The following is a 14,981-nucleotide window of genomic DNA, read 5'->3' as shown; positions in this document are numbered from 1 at the left end:
AGAGAATTTGGCAGTACGTACAACCGGCCTCACAACCGCAGACCATAACCACGCCAGCCCAGGACCTCCACATCTGTCTTTTTTCACCTGTGGGAACGTCTGAGACCAGCCACCCGGACAGCTGATGAAACTGAGGAGTATTTCTGTCTGTAATAAAGCACTTTTGTGAGGAAAAACCCATTCTGATTGGCTGGGCCTGGCTCCGCAGTGGGTGGGCCTGGCTCCCAAGTGGATGGGCCTATGCCCTCCCAGGCCTACCCATGGCTGCGCCCCTTCCCAGTCATGTGAAATCCATAGATTAGGGCCTAATTTATTTATTTCAATTGACTGATTTCCTTATATGAACTGTAACTCAGTAAAATCATTCAAATTGTTGCATGTTGCGCTTATATTTTTGTTCAGTATAATTTAACCAAACGTTAATAAAATGTTAAAGCAAGTATGGTGATCCTAAATAGAGATTGAAGATCCTAAATTGAAATCTGGTTGTTATTGGTCTAATAGCGTGAGTCTTTGTGAAATCCCAGACATTTTGAATGCAGTCCGTCTTCTTGGGAATACAGCAAAATGATTATTAAAAACACTAATCATGAAATTAGACAGCAGCACCAGTCAAAAAGTAAGGATACCGTGTCCATATTAGGATATCAACTCACCTGACACTGTCCTAATATGGACACCATATATGTGACATAATAACCAGCCTTTTTGGAGAAAGGTTGACATGCAGTTTGAAACTGTACAAGAGTGTGTTAACCACGACAATTCACAATGAACATTCATTCATTTAAGATCATTCTGAATACTGAAACTTAAGTCAACCGGACAAACAAAAAATTTGTATATTAAAATAATATCCTTGATTAAGCTTAGTTAACAATGCTGGAGTCAAATATTTTGTAGACCTTTAGGAATGGACATTCATTTTCTTTCTTGCCATTTCACTGTCTGAATCTAGGGGCCAACTTTCAATCCAACATTCAATCAAACGTACAATATGTCACACCCGTGAAATAGAAAAAGAACATAGCTAGTTACTGTGCTATGAAAATGTGTGTTTTAGGTTACATACACATACGACCAGGTGAAACGAAAGGCAACTTATTTGATAATACATGAAACGTGCATTTCCAAGGCGCAGAACCAATGTTATTTTATGGCACTTTTTCTGAATAGAGTAAACCTAACCATTTGCTGCACTGCCAGTGATATTATTAGCTAACCCTAAAAACTACAGAAAACAGCTTGTGATAATGCAGTAGCTTGATTTGTGGTGTCTTCGCACCAGCACAAAATGCTAATAATATCGGGTTATGAAATATCAATATGAACATTTTTTAAACTGAACACAAATAACTTTATATAAACTGGTAATAGGTGCAAACTTGGCAAATCCACAGAGACAAATCTCGAATGCAAAAACAACGAAGCAATAACATCTGCAGCGTGACCTCCTTCACAAAAGTCCACTAGAAAAAATATTCTTAATAATATTCTCTTCATGCTTCTACTCGAAAAAGTAGCGACAACGCACAGTCCCTTTCTGTCCTTCCTCAGTCTCCCTCTCTCTCCTCTCGCCCTTTTTCAACACCCACTCATGCTTTCTCCTGTCCCGTGTTCCATTCCCTCGCTCCAGGCGTCGTCCGTCCTTTCCGCCTATGCCTTCTTGCACTTGCCTTTCTTCTCACGTTGCTGGAACTTCCTCAGCCGACGGGCCCATGTGTCTCTCCACTGGATGACTAGGGAGCCCTTATCGGCTACCACTCCAGACTGCCCTGGAGAATCCTCGTCGTTACCCAGGAGCAGGTACTTCTTCCCGGTCTTGATCTTTGGACACTTGCACGCCACATCCTTGGCCCTGACCCACAGGAACTGGTCACCGCGGCGGATGCGGCTCTCGCCCTGCTTGTAGACAGAGATGATGTTGACGGTGAACTTCCACCACTCGCCCGCCTTGTCCGCCTTCAGAATGTGCACCTGGACAGCTGGGGTGGGGGGAGAGAGAGAGACTTTAAGTGACGAGTCATTTACAATGTATTTTTATTGTTATGTCTTTCCATTGTGTCTGACTCAATTCTAGCATTAAAATGTCCTGCTCAAAGGGATACACAGTACAGTGCTGTTATTCCTATCTCTATCACTGTGGTCCGTGTCTGTATCACAGACTTAAATTAGAACCCCATCCTTGTCCTCTTGGCACAGGAGAGCAACTCGGTCCTTATCGTCTGCTCCATTCCTTCCTGCTATCCTGACCTGTGACCCTACTCTTCTTCTCTAGACCGACAAGCCAAGATCACAGCAACAGTTACTATGGCACCCTGGGACAAAATAATTCAGTTTGACCGAGTCCAACATTTCCCATGGAATCCCTTTTCCTTCTTTCAAAAACCTTGCCTAGACATCTCTCTCATCTCTCTCACTCTGGCCACTCAGTATGACAGGAGGAAGGGAGGGAGGGAAAAGTGCTAGTGTGAGTATATCTCCCACTACAGATGTAGGATCTTAATTGAATCACCCTGTTGTAGGAGAAGTTTCCTGCAACGCAGGACATTTAAAACTTGTAGCGTCTTTGAGGTTTAAAAAGGCTTCTAAAGTTTATAATTTCCACTTTGTAATTTCAGACTTGATTTTCTCTTACGATACAAAAATGTCCATTCATTATAATCCACATAATAATTTACATTTCCTGTTGCTGCAGGATTATTTTCCTGCTGTAGAAGACTGGCTCAAATTAAGATCCTACATCTGTAAGTCTAGTATGCTACACTGAGTCTAGTACCATCCACCAGCCAAGAAGGGTATCAGACAGACAGTGAAGCAGGCAGTACTGACGCCGGGTAGCCTGCTGTCTGTAGCTGAAACCTCTAGCTCTTAGTCCTCTGTGTCCACTGGTCCATGTGTGTCTCCAGTCCGTGTGCTACTGGCTCCACAGACCAGCGCCATGAGACGCTGTGATCTCCACTGTCCATGCAGCATTACGGGACACTAAAAACACCATAATTGACAAAGCCTCAAGGGCAGGGTTCTGTTTTATTCTCTTTAAAAAAGTGAGGTTGGCTTCCCCATTTGGCGCTGATTCTAGTCGAGTCATCAGCAACCACCCGGCCCCAGTGGATAGGAGACTGAGCCTGTAACCTAACCAGATGCCCATCAGAGGCTTGTATCCTCCAAGGGAAATGCTGTCAAGGCAAAGATGTCCGGTAGCAGATCCAGCTCCACGTCCAGGGGATTTGATTTGTAATGTGATTAAGAGGCAGGGATGGGCTGTGAGGAGATGGGTTTTGGGGAGCGGCTCTGTGATAGTATAATATATCACTGAGAGGATCAGGGGGAGAGAGAGGAGAAAGAGCACTACATTGACAATATGCTCTATTGCTCACCAACAGCTCTCAAAAGCAGCATAGATAACCTTAAAATGTAACAGCAGTCGTTAAACCATGGGTCATTAGCTTACCTCCAATACACACAAACTGACTCACTGAGCGTGAATGTCATGGCTCTCTAAATGGGTTCTCATTGAGACGTATCCTGCACTGCACTGCAGATTTTACGCCATGCATGGTAGATCACAGCGTTATCAAATAGGGCCCTGGTGTCCTTTTCTGCTAGCATTAGCATTCCTGATGTCTTTTACTGTTACTATTAGCATGGGCATTGGTTGAACTGGCTGGTGACCTGGTGGTGAACCCTATTGGTGCCCTCTGTCACCCTGTCCTTCCCAGGTGTCACCACTGGAAGGCGCTCTCTGTTTGTGTTTGCACAACAACACAGGGTGAAACCCTGAGAGACCAACTGTAAATAACTCAGCCCATTGTTAAGCCCTGTTCCACTGTCATTTCAGCCCTTTTGTATAGAAACATGGCTGTATCCAAGCACCCTGTGGTTCTCTATGGGGGTTGGAGTGTGTCTGCATATTATCCAGCATAGGCCCAAGGCACAGCGAGACACTGCACTCCTACTGCTCTTCGCTCACAATCCGCCACACCGGGACCCTCCAGTACAACTTCCTGAAGTGCAAAGCGCGAGGCGAGTCTTATCCCTGTACAGGACCAGTACAAAGCCCCCCTGAGGTATGACGAGGCAGGGAGAAAGTGGATTAGACCCAGGCCTTGGCAGGGAGGCTGGACCCAGGGCCCAGGGAGGGTTAGGGAGGGCTGGGGAGGGCTTGGGTAATGTTGAAGAGGGCCAGAGGGGGAAGCAGAGGAAATTGCCTGTAATTGGTAATTGAGGAGAACAGTAAGAGTAAAACAGTGGGGGTTCCCTTACTGTAGCCTGCTCTGAAGCCCAGGAACGTGTACCCTAACCCCACTGTGGACCCTTACACACACACACACACACACACACACACACATACACACACACACACACACACACACACAACATGTTGTCACAGCCTTCCCTGAGGCATGCTGGGGTGGCACTGGGATCACTCATCAATACCAGCAGGTCCCCTCTACACACTCCCACTCCGGTGCATGCCAGACCTGCCCACCTGTGAGAGACTAGGATGGGGGTAGAGGACACTCCCTGTGTTGTTGAGCAGCTCTCTCAACACTGCTGAGTCTGAGCTACAGTAAGATACACAGTGATGTCTTGATGACATGCACCTGGGTAAGGTCCCACTCCCCATCTTCTCTCCCCTATGGGTCTTCAGTGGGCACTGACACTGACAAGCTCTGACTTATAGACAGACTTCTGTCCAGTATATAAGGGTAAGAGTTTGTACAGCTGAAGACCACAACACATCACTGGGCTTCCCCAGGACAGAGTGTGTCTCTCTACAGGGGTCTATTGACACTAGCCTAATGCCTGACTCACTGGAGACACTAACTGCTCATGGGATCAATGATCCACAGAGCTTTAGTTTTTTACCACTCATTAAACCTGTTCGCCTATAAATGGCCACAAGCTAGTTACTGTGGTGTAGAAGCTTTATTTTTTTGCATATGCAAACACATGGCAAACATTTACCAAACACCACAATTACGGTAGAGTATTTTCACATCTTTATCAATTGCCTCTTAAAGAGCTGCAATGAGAAAGAATTTAAGCCACTTTTCATTTGTGGCACAGGGGATTCCTCCTGACACCATTCCTGGATCCAACCCCCAAAAACTCAGGAACAATGCCTGGGCTGTCATTCATTCAATCTGCCAAGGTATTTTCAGGCAGGATGCTCCTTCTTGGTTGACTGATTTAACAGACTGGCTTCAATCAGGTCGGGGTCAAACCTCCACAACCTTCACCAGGGTCTTAACCACCTAAAGCACCTTTTCAACCTTTCAACCTTTTCAATGGCCAGGGCAGCCGGATGGGATGGCCACAGGAATGCCTGTCTGAAAAGGCCCATACCTTAAGTTCCCCTTAATGAGGACCTTTAGGCGCGCACCCCAACTGTCCGTCACACCGACTTTGCTTTATCCATTATCCGCTTTACCCTTAAATACCTGATGGGCTGTCCATCATCCTAGAACCTCCCTCCCCTTCACACCCTCTCTGTCCTCACACCCTAAGCTCTTCTCTCTGATGGCTTGTCCCCCTCCTTTGTTTGATCCTTTGACTTTCTTTCTTGAAAAGCCGGAGTAAGCCGTCACTAGAATTCCCATGAGCTGTAGGGTTGTCCTGGGGTGAGGCCTGGGCTTGGTCCTGGGTGTTGTAAATAAAGATGTAGCTAGATACTTGAGCTAGCTGAGCTCCCTAGTCCACCAGGGCTCAGGAGGCTGTGTGAGCTTCTACTGTAGGACTGTACTGTACAGAGGATTGAACTCAACTCACCGTAATCTTTCTTGCAGTATTTCTTCATGTTGATCTTCAGTTTGCCTTTCGACGCCTTGCAATAGGAGTCACAGTCTGCATGTAGGAGAGAGAGCGAATAAGATACACACTAGATTAAAACAACTGAAGAGAGAGCAAAACGAACTGTGAAAAAAGACAAAGTGACACCACATCACATCTCCTTCAGAATTCCTTGAGCTTACTTGCGATACGCATCTGCCAGGTTCAATTGTGTCTTCCTCTAATAGGGCTTATGGGTGCATTGAGAGGAGTGGTGGCCCATAGAAATGAGACCAGACAAAAGGGGTCCCGTGGCTGCAGGCGACCGCCCCGGCCCTGTCTGTCTGTGGCCTGCCCCCTGCCCCTATGGCTCTGATGGGAGTACCTCTGGACTGCTGCGTATTGTGTCACCAACCAGGCCATCGCTTCAAAAAACCACTCAAATTAACCCCCCCAATCCCCACGCCGACCGCCACCCAACACCCCCCCTGTCAAAGTGCCAGTTTGGGACTGATTAAGGCCTGTAGATGCACCCCCCAGCCCCCCAGCCCCCCAGCCCCCCAACACCCATAGCCGCGGGAAGTAGGGGTGCTGGAGATGCTGCATCGCCTCCTGATAAATTGGAATAATTTGTTCTAAAATTATATTACTCCAGGCTGAACAGACATAAATGAATTAATCCCAAAATACCACACCAGAGAGCATAATTTAGCCGCAGAGGATCAATAGCTTCTAAAAAATAGCTGTGGATTCAGTTTTATCACTTAACAGTCGGGAAAGCACTCACGCCAAATATACACTACCAGTCAAACATTTGGACACACCTACTCATTCAAGGGTTTTTCTTTCTTTTTACTATTTTCTACGTTGTAGAATAATAGTGAAGACATCAAAACTATGAAATAACACATGGAATCATGTAGTAACCAAAGAAGTGTTAAACAAATGAAAATATATTTGAGATTCTTCAAAGTAGCCACCCTTTGCCTTAATGACAGCTTTGCACACTCTTGGCATTCTCTCAACCAGCTTCATGAGGTAGTCACCTGGAATGCATTTCAATTAACAGGTGTGCCTTGTTAAAAGTTAATTTGTGGAATTTCTTTCCTTCTTAATGTGTTTGAGCCAATCAGTTGTGTTGTGACAAGGTAGGGGTGGTATACAAAAGATAGCACTATTTGGTAAAAGACCAAGTCCATATTATGGCAAGAACAGCTCAAATAAGCAAAGAGAAACGACAGTCCATCATTACTTTAAGACATGAAGGTCAGTCAATTTTTTATAACTTTGAACGTTTCTTCAAGTGCAGTCGCAAAAACCATCAAGCGCTATGATGAAACTGGCTCTCATGAGGACCGCCACAGGAATGGAAGACCCAGAGTTCCCTACAGAGGATAAGTTAATTAGAGTTATCAGCCTCAGAAATTGCAGCCCAAATAAATGCTTCACAGAGTTCAAGTAACAGACACATCTCAACATCAACTGTTCAGAGGAGACTGTGTGAATCAGGCCTTCATGGTCGAATTGCTGCAAAGAAACCACTACTAAAGGACACCAATAAGAAGAAGAGACTTGCTTGGGCCAAGAAACACGAGCAATGGACATTAGACCAGTGGAAATTTTTCCTTTGGTCTGGAATCCAAATTGGAGATTTTTGGTTCCAACCGCCTTGTCTTTGTGAGATGCGGTGTGGGTGAATGGATGATCTCCGCATGTGTAGTTCCCACCGTAAAGCATGGAGGAGGAGGTGTTATGGTGTGGGGGTGCTTTGCTGGTGACACTGTCTGTGATTTATTTAGAATTCAATGCACACTTAACCAGCATTGGCACCACAGTATTCTGCAGTGATACACCATCCCATCTGGTTTGGGCTTAGTGGGACTATCATTTGTTTTTCAACAGGACAATGACCCAACACACCTCCAGGCTGTTTAAGGACTATTTTACCAAGAAGGAGAGTGATGGAGTGCTGCATCAGATGACCTGGCCTCCACAATCCTCCGACCTCAACCCAATTGACATGGTTTGGGATGAGTTGGACCGCAGAGTGAAGGAAAAGCAGCAAACAAGTGCTCAGCATATGTGGGAACTCCTTCAAGACTGTTGGAAAAGCATTCCAGGTGAAGCTGGTTGAGAGAATGCCAAGAATGTGCAAAGCTGTCATCAAGGCAAAGGGTGGCTATTTGAAGAATCTCAGATATAAAATATATTTTCATTTGTTTAACACTTTTTTGGTTACTACATATGTGTTATTTCATAGTTTTGATGTCTTCACTATTTTTCTACAATGTAGAAAATATTAAAAATAAAGAAAAACCCTGGAATGAGTAGATGTGTCCAAATCTTTGACTGGTACTGTATATATATATATATATTTTTTTTTTTATGTAGCACCCCCAACTCAAAACATCTTCCCGTGGCAATGCAATCTCTTGTCAACTCAACCGCTATGTCCCTCCAAACCCAACTTTCCAGACCTGTACACCCCCCAGGCCCCCACCGACTTACCCCAACTCCCATTCCTTTTCAACTCGCCCCCAAAACCCACCCTTCGAGACCCCCCCCCAGGGCCGTGTCAAGCTTAGGCATTTATTGCAATAGGGGTACCCAGGGGTGGTGGTCCCAGTGATGGGTGGGAGGAGGGGGAGGTAGGGGGTCATAGCCCCGACAAAAGGAGGTCAGGAAGGAAATTAGCAGCCCATGAAGCGTTAGCCAAAGCCCTTTCTGGTGTCCACTCCTCCACAGTGAACAAATAAATACCTGACACAGCTAGGGCCCAGCCATGGGTCTCATTTATAACCATTGTGTACATTTCAGACTAAATATCTGCATGTGCAATTTCTGAAAATAATACAAACGTCAAAAAATATTGATATTTATAAACTTGGCACACGCCACACATTTGCATGTTTCCCGTTTAAATCAGACCCGTCGTAAAACTGTGTACGCGTGAACGACCATTATAACTCTGCCTGGAAACACCCTCCATTCACTTTTTATGGTTACAATAAACTCATTTATTTGCTGTATAATCTGAAACTATTGGAATTAGGCCACGGCAGTTTCAAAAATAAATGTTATCAAATGTTTATGGAGGTGTTACCAGAATGTTTTAATGTTTTGCAGTAATTTATTCTGTATTTGGCAAAGGATTGTGACAGTTTCTGAAAGAAAAAACAATGGAAAATTGTTTTGGACCTGTCAGCTGAACGTTTGAATTCAACAATGTTTTGCATCAATCTTTTCCTTAAATATTCTGGACTGTCCGTGAATTCTGAAACATTGTCTAGGGTAAAAAATAAAAGTTTATTACAGTAGGCTACTGTGCTTGCACACTTCAACGTAAAAGATCAACTGTCTGTTCACCTGTGAAATTCGACTGTATGTTATAATCTGCGCTGCCTATGGGATCACATCGGCTACAGCAAAACTTGAAATACATAGCCTATCTATTTAGGCTACTAGGCCCAATTAAATGAGCGATGCATGGTCATTTATTGTATGGTTACTTCAGTAAAATGAACTGATCATGGCCAGAAAAGGGGAGGAATTTATTCTGCAGCGGTTATGAAAATAAATATAAAAGAAATACAATATAATACACTACTGTTCAGAAGTTTGGGGTCACTTAGAAATGTCCTTGTTTTCGAAAGAAAAGCAATTGTTTTGTCCATTCAAATAACATCAAATTGATCAGAAATACAGTGTAGACATTGTTAATGTTGTGGATGGCTATTGTAGCTGGAAACGGCAGATTTTTAATGGAATATCTACATAGGCGTACAGAGGCCCATTATCAGCAACCATCAGTCCTGTGTTCCAATGGCACGTTGTGTTTGCTAATCCAAGTTTATAATTTTAAAAGTCTAATTGGTCATTAGAAAACCCTTTTGCAATTATGTTAGCACAGCTGAAAACTGTCATGCTGATTAAAGATGCAATAAAACTGGCCTTCTTGAGACTAGTTGAGTATCTGGAGCATCAGCAATTGTGGGTTCGATTACAGGCTCAAAATGGCCAGAAACAAATAACTTTCTTCTGAAACTCATCAGTCTATTCTTGTTCTGAGAAATGAAGGATATTCTATGTGAGAAATTGCCAAGAAACTGAAGATCTCGTACAACGCTGTGTACTACTCCCTTCACAGAACAGCGCAAACTGGCTCTAACCAGAATAGAAAGAGGAGTGGGAGGCCCTGGTGCACAACTGAGCAAGAGAACAAATACATTATAGTGTCTAGTTTGAGAAACAGGCGCCTCACAGGTCCTCAACCGGCAGCTTCATTAAATAGTACCCTCAAAACACCAGTCTCAATGTCAACAGTGAAGAGGCGACTCCGGGATGCTGACCTTCTAGGCAGAGTTGCAAAGAAAAAGTAATGTCTCAGACTGCCCATCTTAATCTTTTCTTTTTATTGGCCAGTCTGAGATATGGCTTTTTCTTTGCAACTCTGCAAGAATCCCAGTGGCTAGACTCTGCAAAAATCCCAGTAACTAGATGTGCCAAGTTTATAGAGACATACCCCAAGAGACTTGCAGATGTAATTGCTGCAAAAGGTGGCTCTACAAAGTATTGACTTTGGGGGGGTGAATAGTTATGCACGCTCAAATTTTTATTTATTTTTTGTTTTATTTCTTGTTTGTTTCACAATAAAAAATATTTTGCCTCTTCAAAGTGCTAGGCATGTTGTGTAACTCAAATGATACAAATCCCCCCAAAAATCAATTTTAATTCCAGGTTGTAAGGCAACAAAATAGGAAAAATGCCAAGGGGGGTGAATACTTTCGCAAGCCACTGTATATCAATACACCCAGTCACTGCAAAGATACAGGCGTCCTTCCTAACTCAGTTGCCGGAGAGGAAGGAAACCGCTCAAGGATTTCACCATGACTTCAAAACAGTTACAAAGTTTAATGGCTGTGATAGGAGAAAACTGAGGATGGATCAACAACATTGTAGTTACTCCACAATACTAATCTAAATGATAGAGTGAAAAGAAGGAAGCCTGTAGAGAATACAAATATTCCCAAACATGCATCCTGTACGCAACAAGGCACTTAAGTAATGCTGCAAAACATTTGGCAAAGTGTTATTTTTGGGGCATTTCCAACACATCACTGTGTACCACTCTTCATATTTTCAAGCATGGTGGTTGCTGCATCATTTTATGGGTATGCTTGTCATCAACAAGGACAAGGGAGTTTTTTTTAGGATAAAAAGAAAAACGGAATAGAGCTAAGCACAGGCAAAATCCTTAAGGAAAACCTGGTTCAGTCTGCTTTCTAACAGACACTGGGAGACAAATTCACCTTTCAGAAGGACAATAAAATAAAACACAAGGCCAAATATACCCTGGAGTTGCTTACCAAGACGACACTGAATGTTTCCTGAGTGGCCTAGTTACAATTTTGACTTAAATCGGCTTGGAAATCTATGGTAAGACTTGAAAATGGCTGTCTAGCAATGATCAACAACCATCTTGACAGAGCTTGACATTTTTAAAAAGAATAATGGGCAAATATTGTACAATCCAGGTGTGCAAAGCTCTTACCCAGACTTACCCAGAAAGACTCACAGCTGTAATCACTGCCCAAGGTGATTCTAACGTTGAGTCAGGGGTGTGAATACTTATGTAAATTATATATTTCTGTATTTAATTTTCAATACATTTGCTAAAACTTCTAAAAACATGTTTTCACTTCGTAATTATGGTGTATTGTGTGTAGATGGGTGAGATTTGTATTTATTTAATCAATTTTGAATTCAGGCTGTAACACAACAAATGTGGAATAAGTCAAGGGGTATGACTACTTTCTGAAGGCACTGTATGTGAAATTATTTTAGATTCCAAAAATAAAATACATTGATGTTCACTCTTCTCACTAATGGCAAATGGTAGCATCTTGTTGTCATGTTTTCCTGTTTTTTTGTGGGGGGTTTTGGGGAAAAATCTTGTCATCATATCATATCTCCCATTTTGCAATACAATACTTCAACCACTATACAATATGCATACGCATAGTCTAACGTTTTTTCAGTTTTTATAAATGGCAACTTTTGCAGGAAAATGGGCACACGCATGTTTTGGGGTATATTTTATATGTACACAACATTTATAAATGAGGCCCCTGACTCAGATATTTAGTTTCTTCCGCCACAGTTTCAGTAACTATGGTAGATGCATCAGGCCAGCCTAGTACTGCTTGGCTTACTCGGTTTGGTTCCGTAATGTGAAAAGGGTAACAGGTTTGTGATGAATTACAGGGACTTTAAGTCTATATCCACACAGCCCACTTGTCTGAGTTAACCTTGACCAAGGTGCCAAAGGCTTTCCTGATTGGCCCACGCTGCGCTGTCACACAGCCAGTCACCTTCAGTAAAGACTGTGTGATGCAAGGCCAAACAGAGAAATTAAAATCATTTGTTTCCCTTTATTCACACCACCTTTTTCTTCTTTCCTTCTTTCCCTCTCTAACTGACATAAATTGGATCCAGAGGACTGTATCGGCACAGCTCCCTCTAAACTCTCCTCTGAAAAAGTTGTAATAGTGCTTTCTTTTCACAAAGTGAGAGATGAAGGGAAAGAGAGAGAGAGAGGGAAGGAGAGGGAAGGAAAAGTAGAGGAGGGGGTGATGTGTTAAGCAGGGGTGATGGGGTGGTAGGAGGAAGGATAGGACCTTTCAGCCAGCCTGAATATGAACAAACTTCATTGTTGTGAGCAGGTCCTTGCTCCATGCCTGCCTTTTACTTCCCTTTATATTCTGGTTGAATGAGGTTGCCTGGGTAACACTGAAACGAGGAAAAATTCACCCAAAGAAGAGGAGGGTGGGAGAGAGGCTATTGGTGTGTGTGTGGGGGGGAGGTTTCAAGTAAACCCCAAATCGTCTCAGCTGATGGGGTTCAAGAAGGTATTTGTGAGGGGGAAAAAATTGCACAGTAGATGAAATTGAGGAGTCTATACTGGGCAGAGTGGTGCCTGATTTCCATGTAAATGACGACCCGGGCCTGTGGAAAAGCCTGCTTTTGTTTTCCCATAAACCCTCTTGATGGCATCATGATACTTTCCTTTGATATCTCTCGTTGGCCATTAGTGTACTCCTGAGACGAGCACCCCCAGATCCCCATACAGGACCAGGCAGTTCCCTACTGCGAGGACAAATGTACCCTTTGTGTTGGACACTCTAGTCAGGGGAAGTGAAATTAGTCCAGGGGCGCTGAGCTCTGTGTACCTCCCCTCTGCGCCTCCTCTCTCCATCTCCTCTCTCCATCTCCTCTCTCCATCTCCTCTCTCCATCTCTTCTCTACACTCTCTTACTGGGAGGTGTAGTTCCCTTTGTTTCTCATTTGTTTGAGCGAGGAAGAAGAAAGGCTGAGGGACGCTCCTTTGCCGCCTGGATGTGTCAGTGCTTATTTAGTAGTGGGAGAGATTGATTGACACCCTCTACACAGGCGTTTACAGTCTTTAAGTCCGATGCACATCTTTCAGACGTTTATCTACGTGGATAAAAGTAGTGCTAAGACCTAGACAGGACCCAGTGACAGGGACCTGCTTAGCTGGAACAAAGAGGTGTAAATAGGGGCATGGGGGGAGGACTTTCTCCTCCCTCCTCCTTTCTCCTCCCTGAACAAGACTGATTGAGAAACAAATTGTGGCAAATAAAGCATTTAATTAGATTATAGCCACAGTGCCTGGGCTGTTGGGCTGCTGGAACCATAGCAGTAGGGCTGGACCCTGTCCAAAGAGAGGGCGTTTTCTTTTCTCTTTCTTTCTTTCTTTCTTTCTTTCTTTCTTTCTTTCTTTCTTTCTTTCTTTCTTTCTTTCTTTAGTAGTACTTGAGACCGGGCTCGAGACCATATATTGAGTGTTTCGGTCTTGTCTCGGTGTAAGGAAGAACATACTGTTCTTCTGAAATATGAAGACAGAACATTTTGAACTCTTATCGTGGCGATGTGACAATTACAATCATGGTCTTGAATTGGACTTGCATTTGTCCAGTCTCGGTCTTGACTCGTCTTGACTCGGTCTTGCCCCCACCTCCAGTCTTGATTCGGACTCGATTTGCTCCGGTCTTAGTCTTGAATCAGTCTCACTTTAGGTGGTCTCGAACATAACATTGGCCGTGTCCAAATACCCATAATTGTGTTCTAAACAGTAGGCATTTTGGGTATTTTTGGTATGTGAAAATAGGTTTTATAGTATGTAAAGAAAATAATGTATGCTTTAAATACCATGTCATGGATGTCATACTCGTTTCGGCTTTTCATCTACTACAAATTCGCTGCATGCTTTTGAGGAACAGAATAATATTTTCAGATCCACGTGTGTTTGACAGCAGCTGATAATGAGACATGCTGTACCAAAAACGAACGAATGGCGGGAAGCGGTGTAGTTGCACATTAGATGACGCATTATCAGTATGGGTGAGTCTAGTATGGTGATATCTGTTGCTTACTGCATACATTCTTACTAAACAGTACTTTCTTAATAGTATGTAGTATGATTAGTACACAGTATGCAGCTTTAGTAAGTAGTAGGCAAGACAGATTTCGGACACAGCCTCTTTCTCTCTTTTTCATTCATTCTTTCATCCTCCTGAAGGGAGGGAAAAGTTGTGTTTTCGATCCCAGTGAGCAACAGAGCTGGGAAACAACAGAGAGCGAAAGCGTTTATTTATGATTCATGACATGATGGTTTTGTGGGTTGTTTGTTTTGGGCGGCATGTTCTGTTGAACCAATCTTAAAACAAGAGTGTGACCATCCCTATTGCTGCAATTGAGTTTCAGTGGAGTCAGTGGGCAATGATGCTGGCTCCATCCCAACATACAGACAACAGAAGAGAGCGAGAGAGGCTGATGTCAATGTTTTCATGTTGTGAGAGCAGGCCTGAGATTGCCAAGCCATAAATCATATTGTGAGTTTAGCATCGAGGATGATGAGACGCTGATACAATGCTATTGCGATGCTATTTTCTCCCCCTGTTCTCTTTCTCTCCCTCACTCTCGGGTCACCATTTCTCTCTCTCTCTCTCTCTCTCTCTCTCTCTCTCTCTCTCTCTCTCTCTCTCTCTCTCTCTCTCTCTCTCTCTCTCTCTCTCTCTCTCTCTCTCTCTCTCTCTCTCTCTCTCTCTCTCTCTCTCTCTCTCTCTCTCTCTCTCTCTCTCTCTCTCTCTCTCTCTCTCTCTCTCTCTCTCTCTCTCTCTCTCTCT

The 14,981-nt window shown here is 43.6% G+C and overlaps 1 protein-coding gene across 2 annotated transcripts in view; it reads right to left on the bottom strand.

The window, feature by feature from the left end:
- Window positions 1–1,040: 1,040 nt before the first annotated feature.
- Window positions 1,041–14,981, bottom strand: part of LOC311113710 (netrin-1) — an 88,407-nt gene continuing 74,466 nt past the window's right edge. For both annotated transcript variants that reach the window (XM_084157015.1, XM_084157016.1), the window contains 2 exons: window positions 5,776–5,850; window positions 1,041–1,985 (listed from right to left, as the gene is read on the bottom strand). In XM_084157015.1, the coding sequence (XP_084013141.1) occupies window positions 1,657–1,985; window positions 5,776–5,850 (404 nt within the window). In that variant the 3' untranslated portion in view covers window positions 1,041–1,656. The remainder of the gene's footprint in view (window positions 1,986–5,775; window positions 5,851–14,981) is intronic.

The sequence above is a fragment of the Coregonus lavaretus genome, assembly GCF_964263955.1.
Source record: "Coregonus lavaretus genome assembly, chromosome: 40".
Lineage (NCBI taxonomy): Eukaryota > Metazoa > Chordata > Actinopteri > Salmoniformes > Salmonidae > Coregonus > Coregonus lavaretus.
This window is presented reverse-complemented; position numbering and strand designations above follow the sequence as displayed.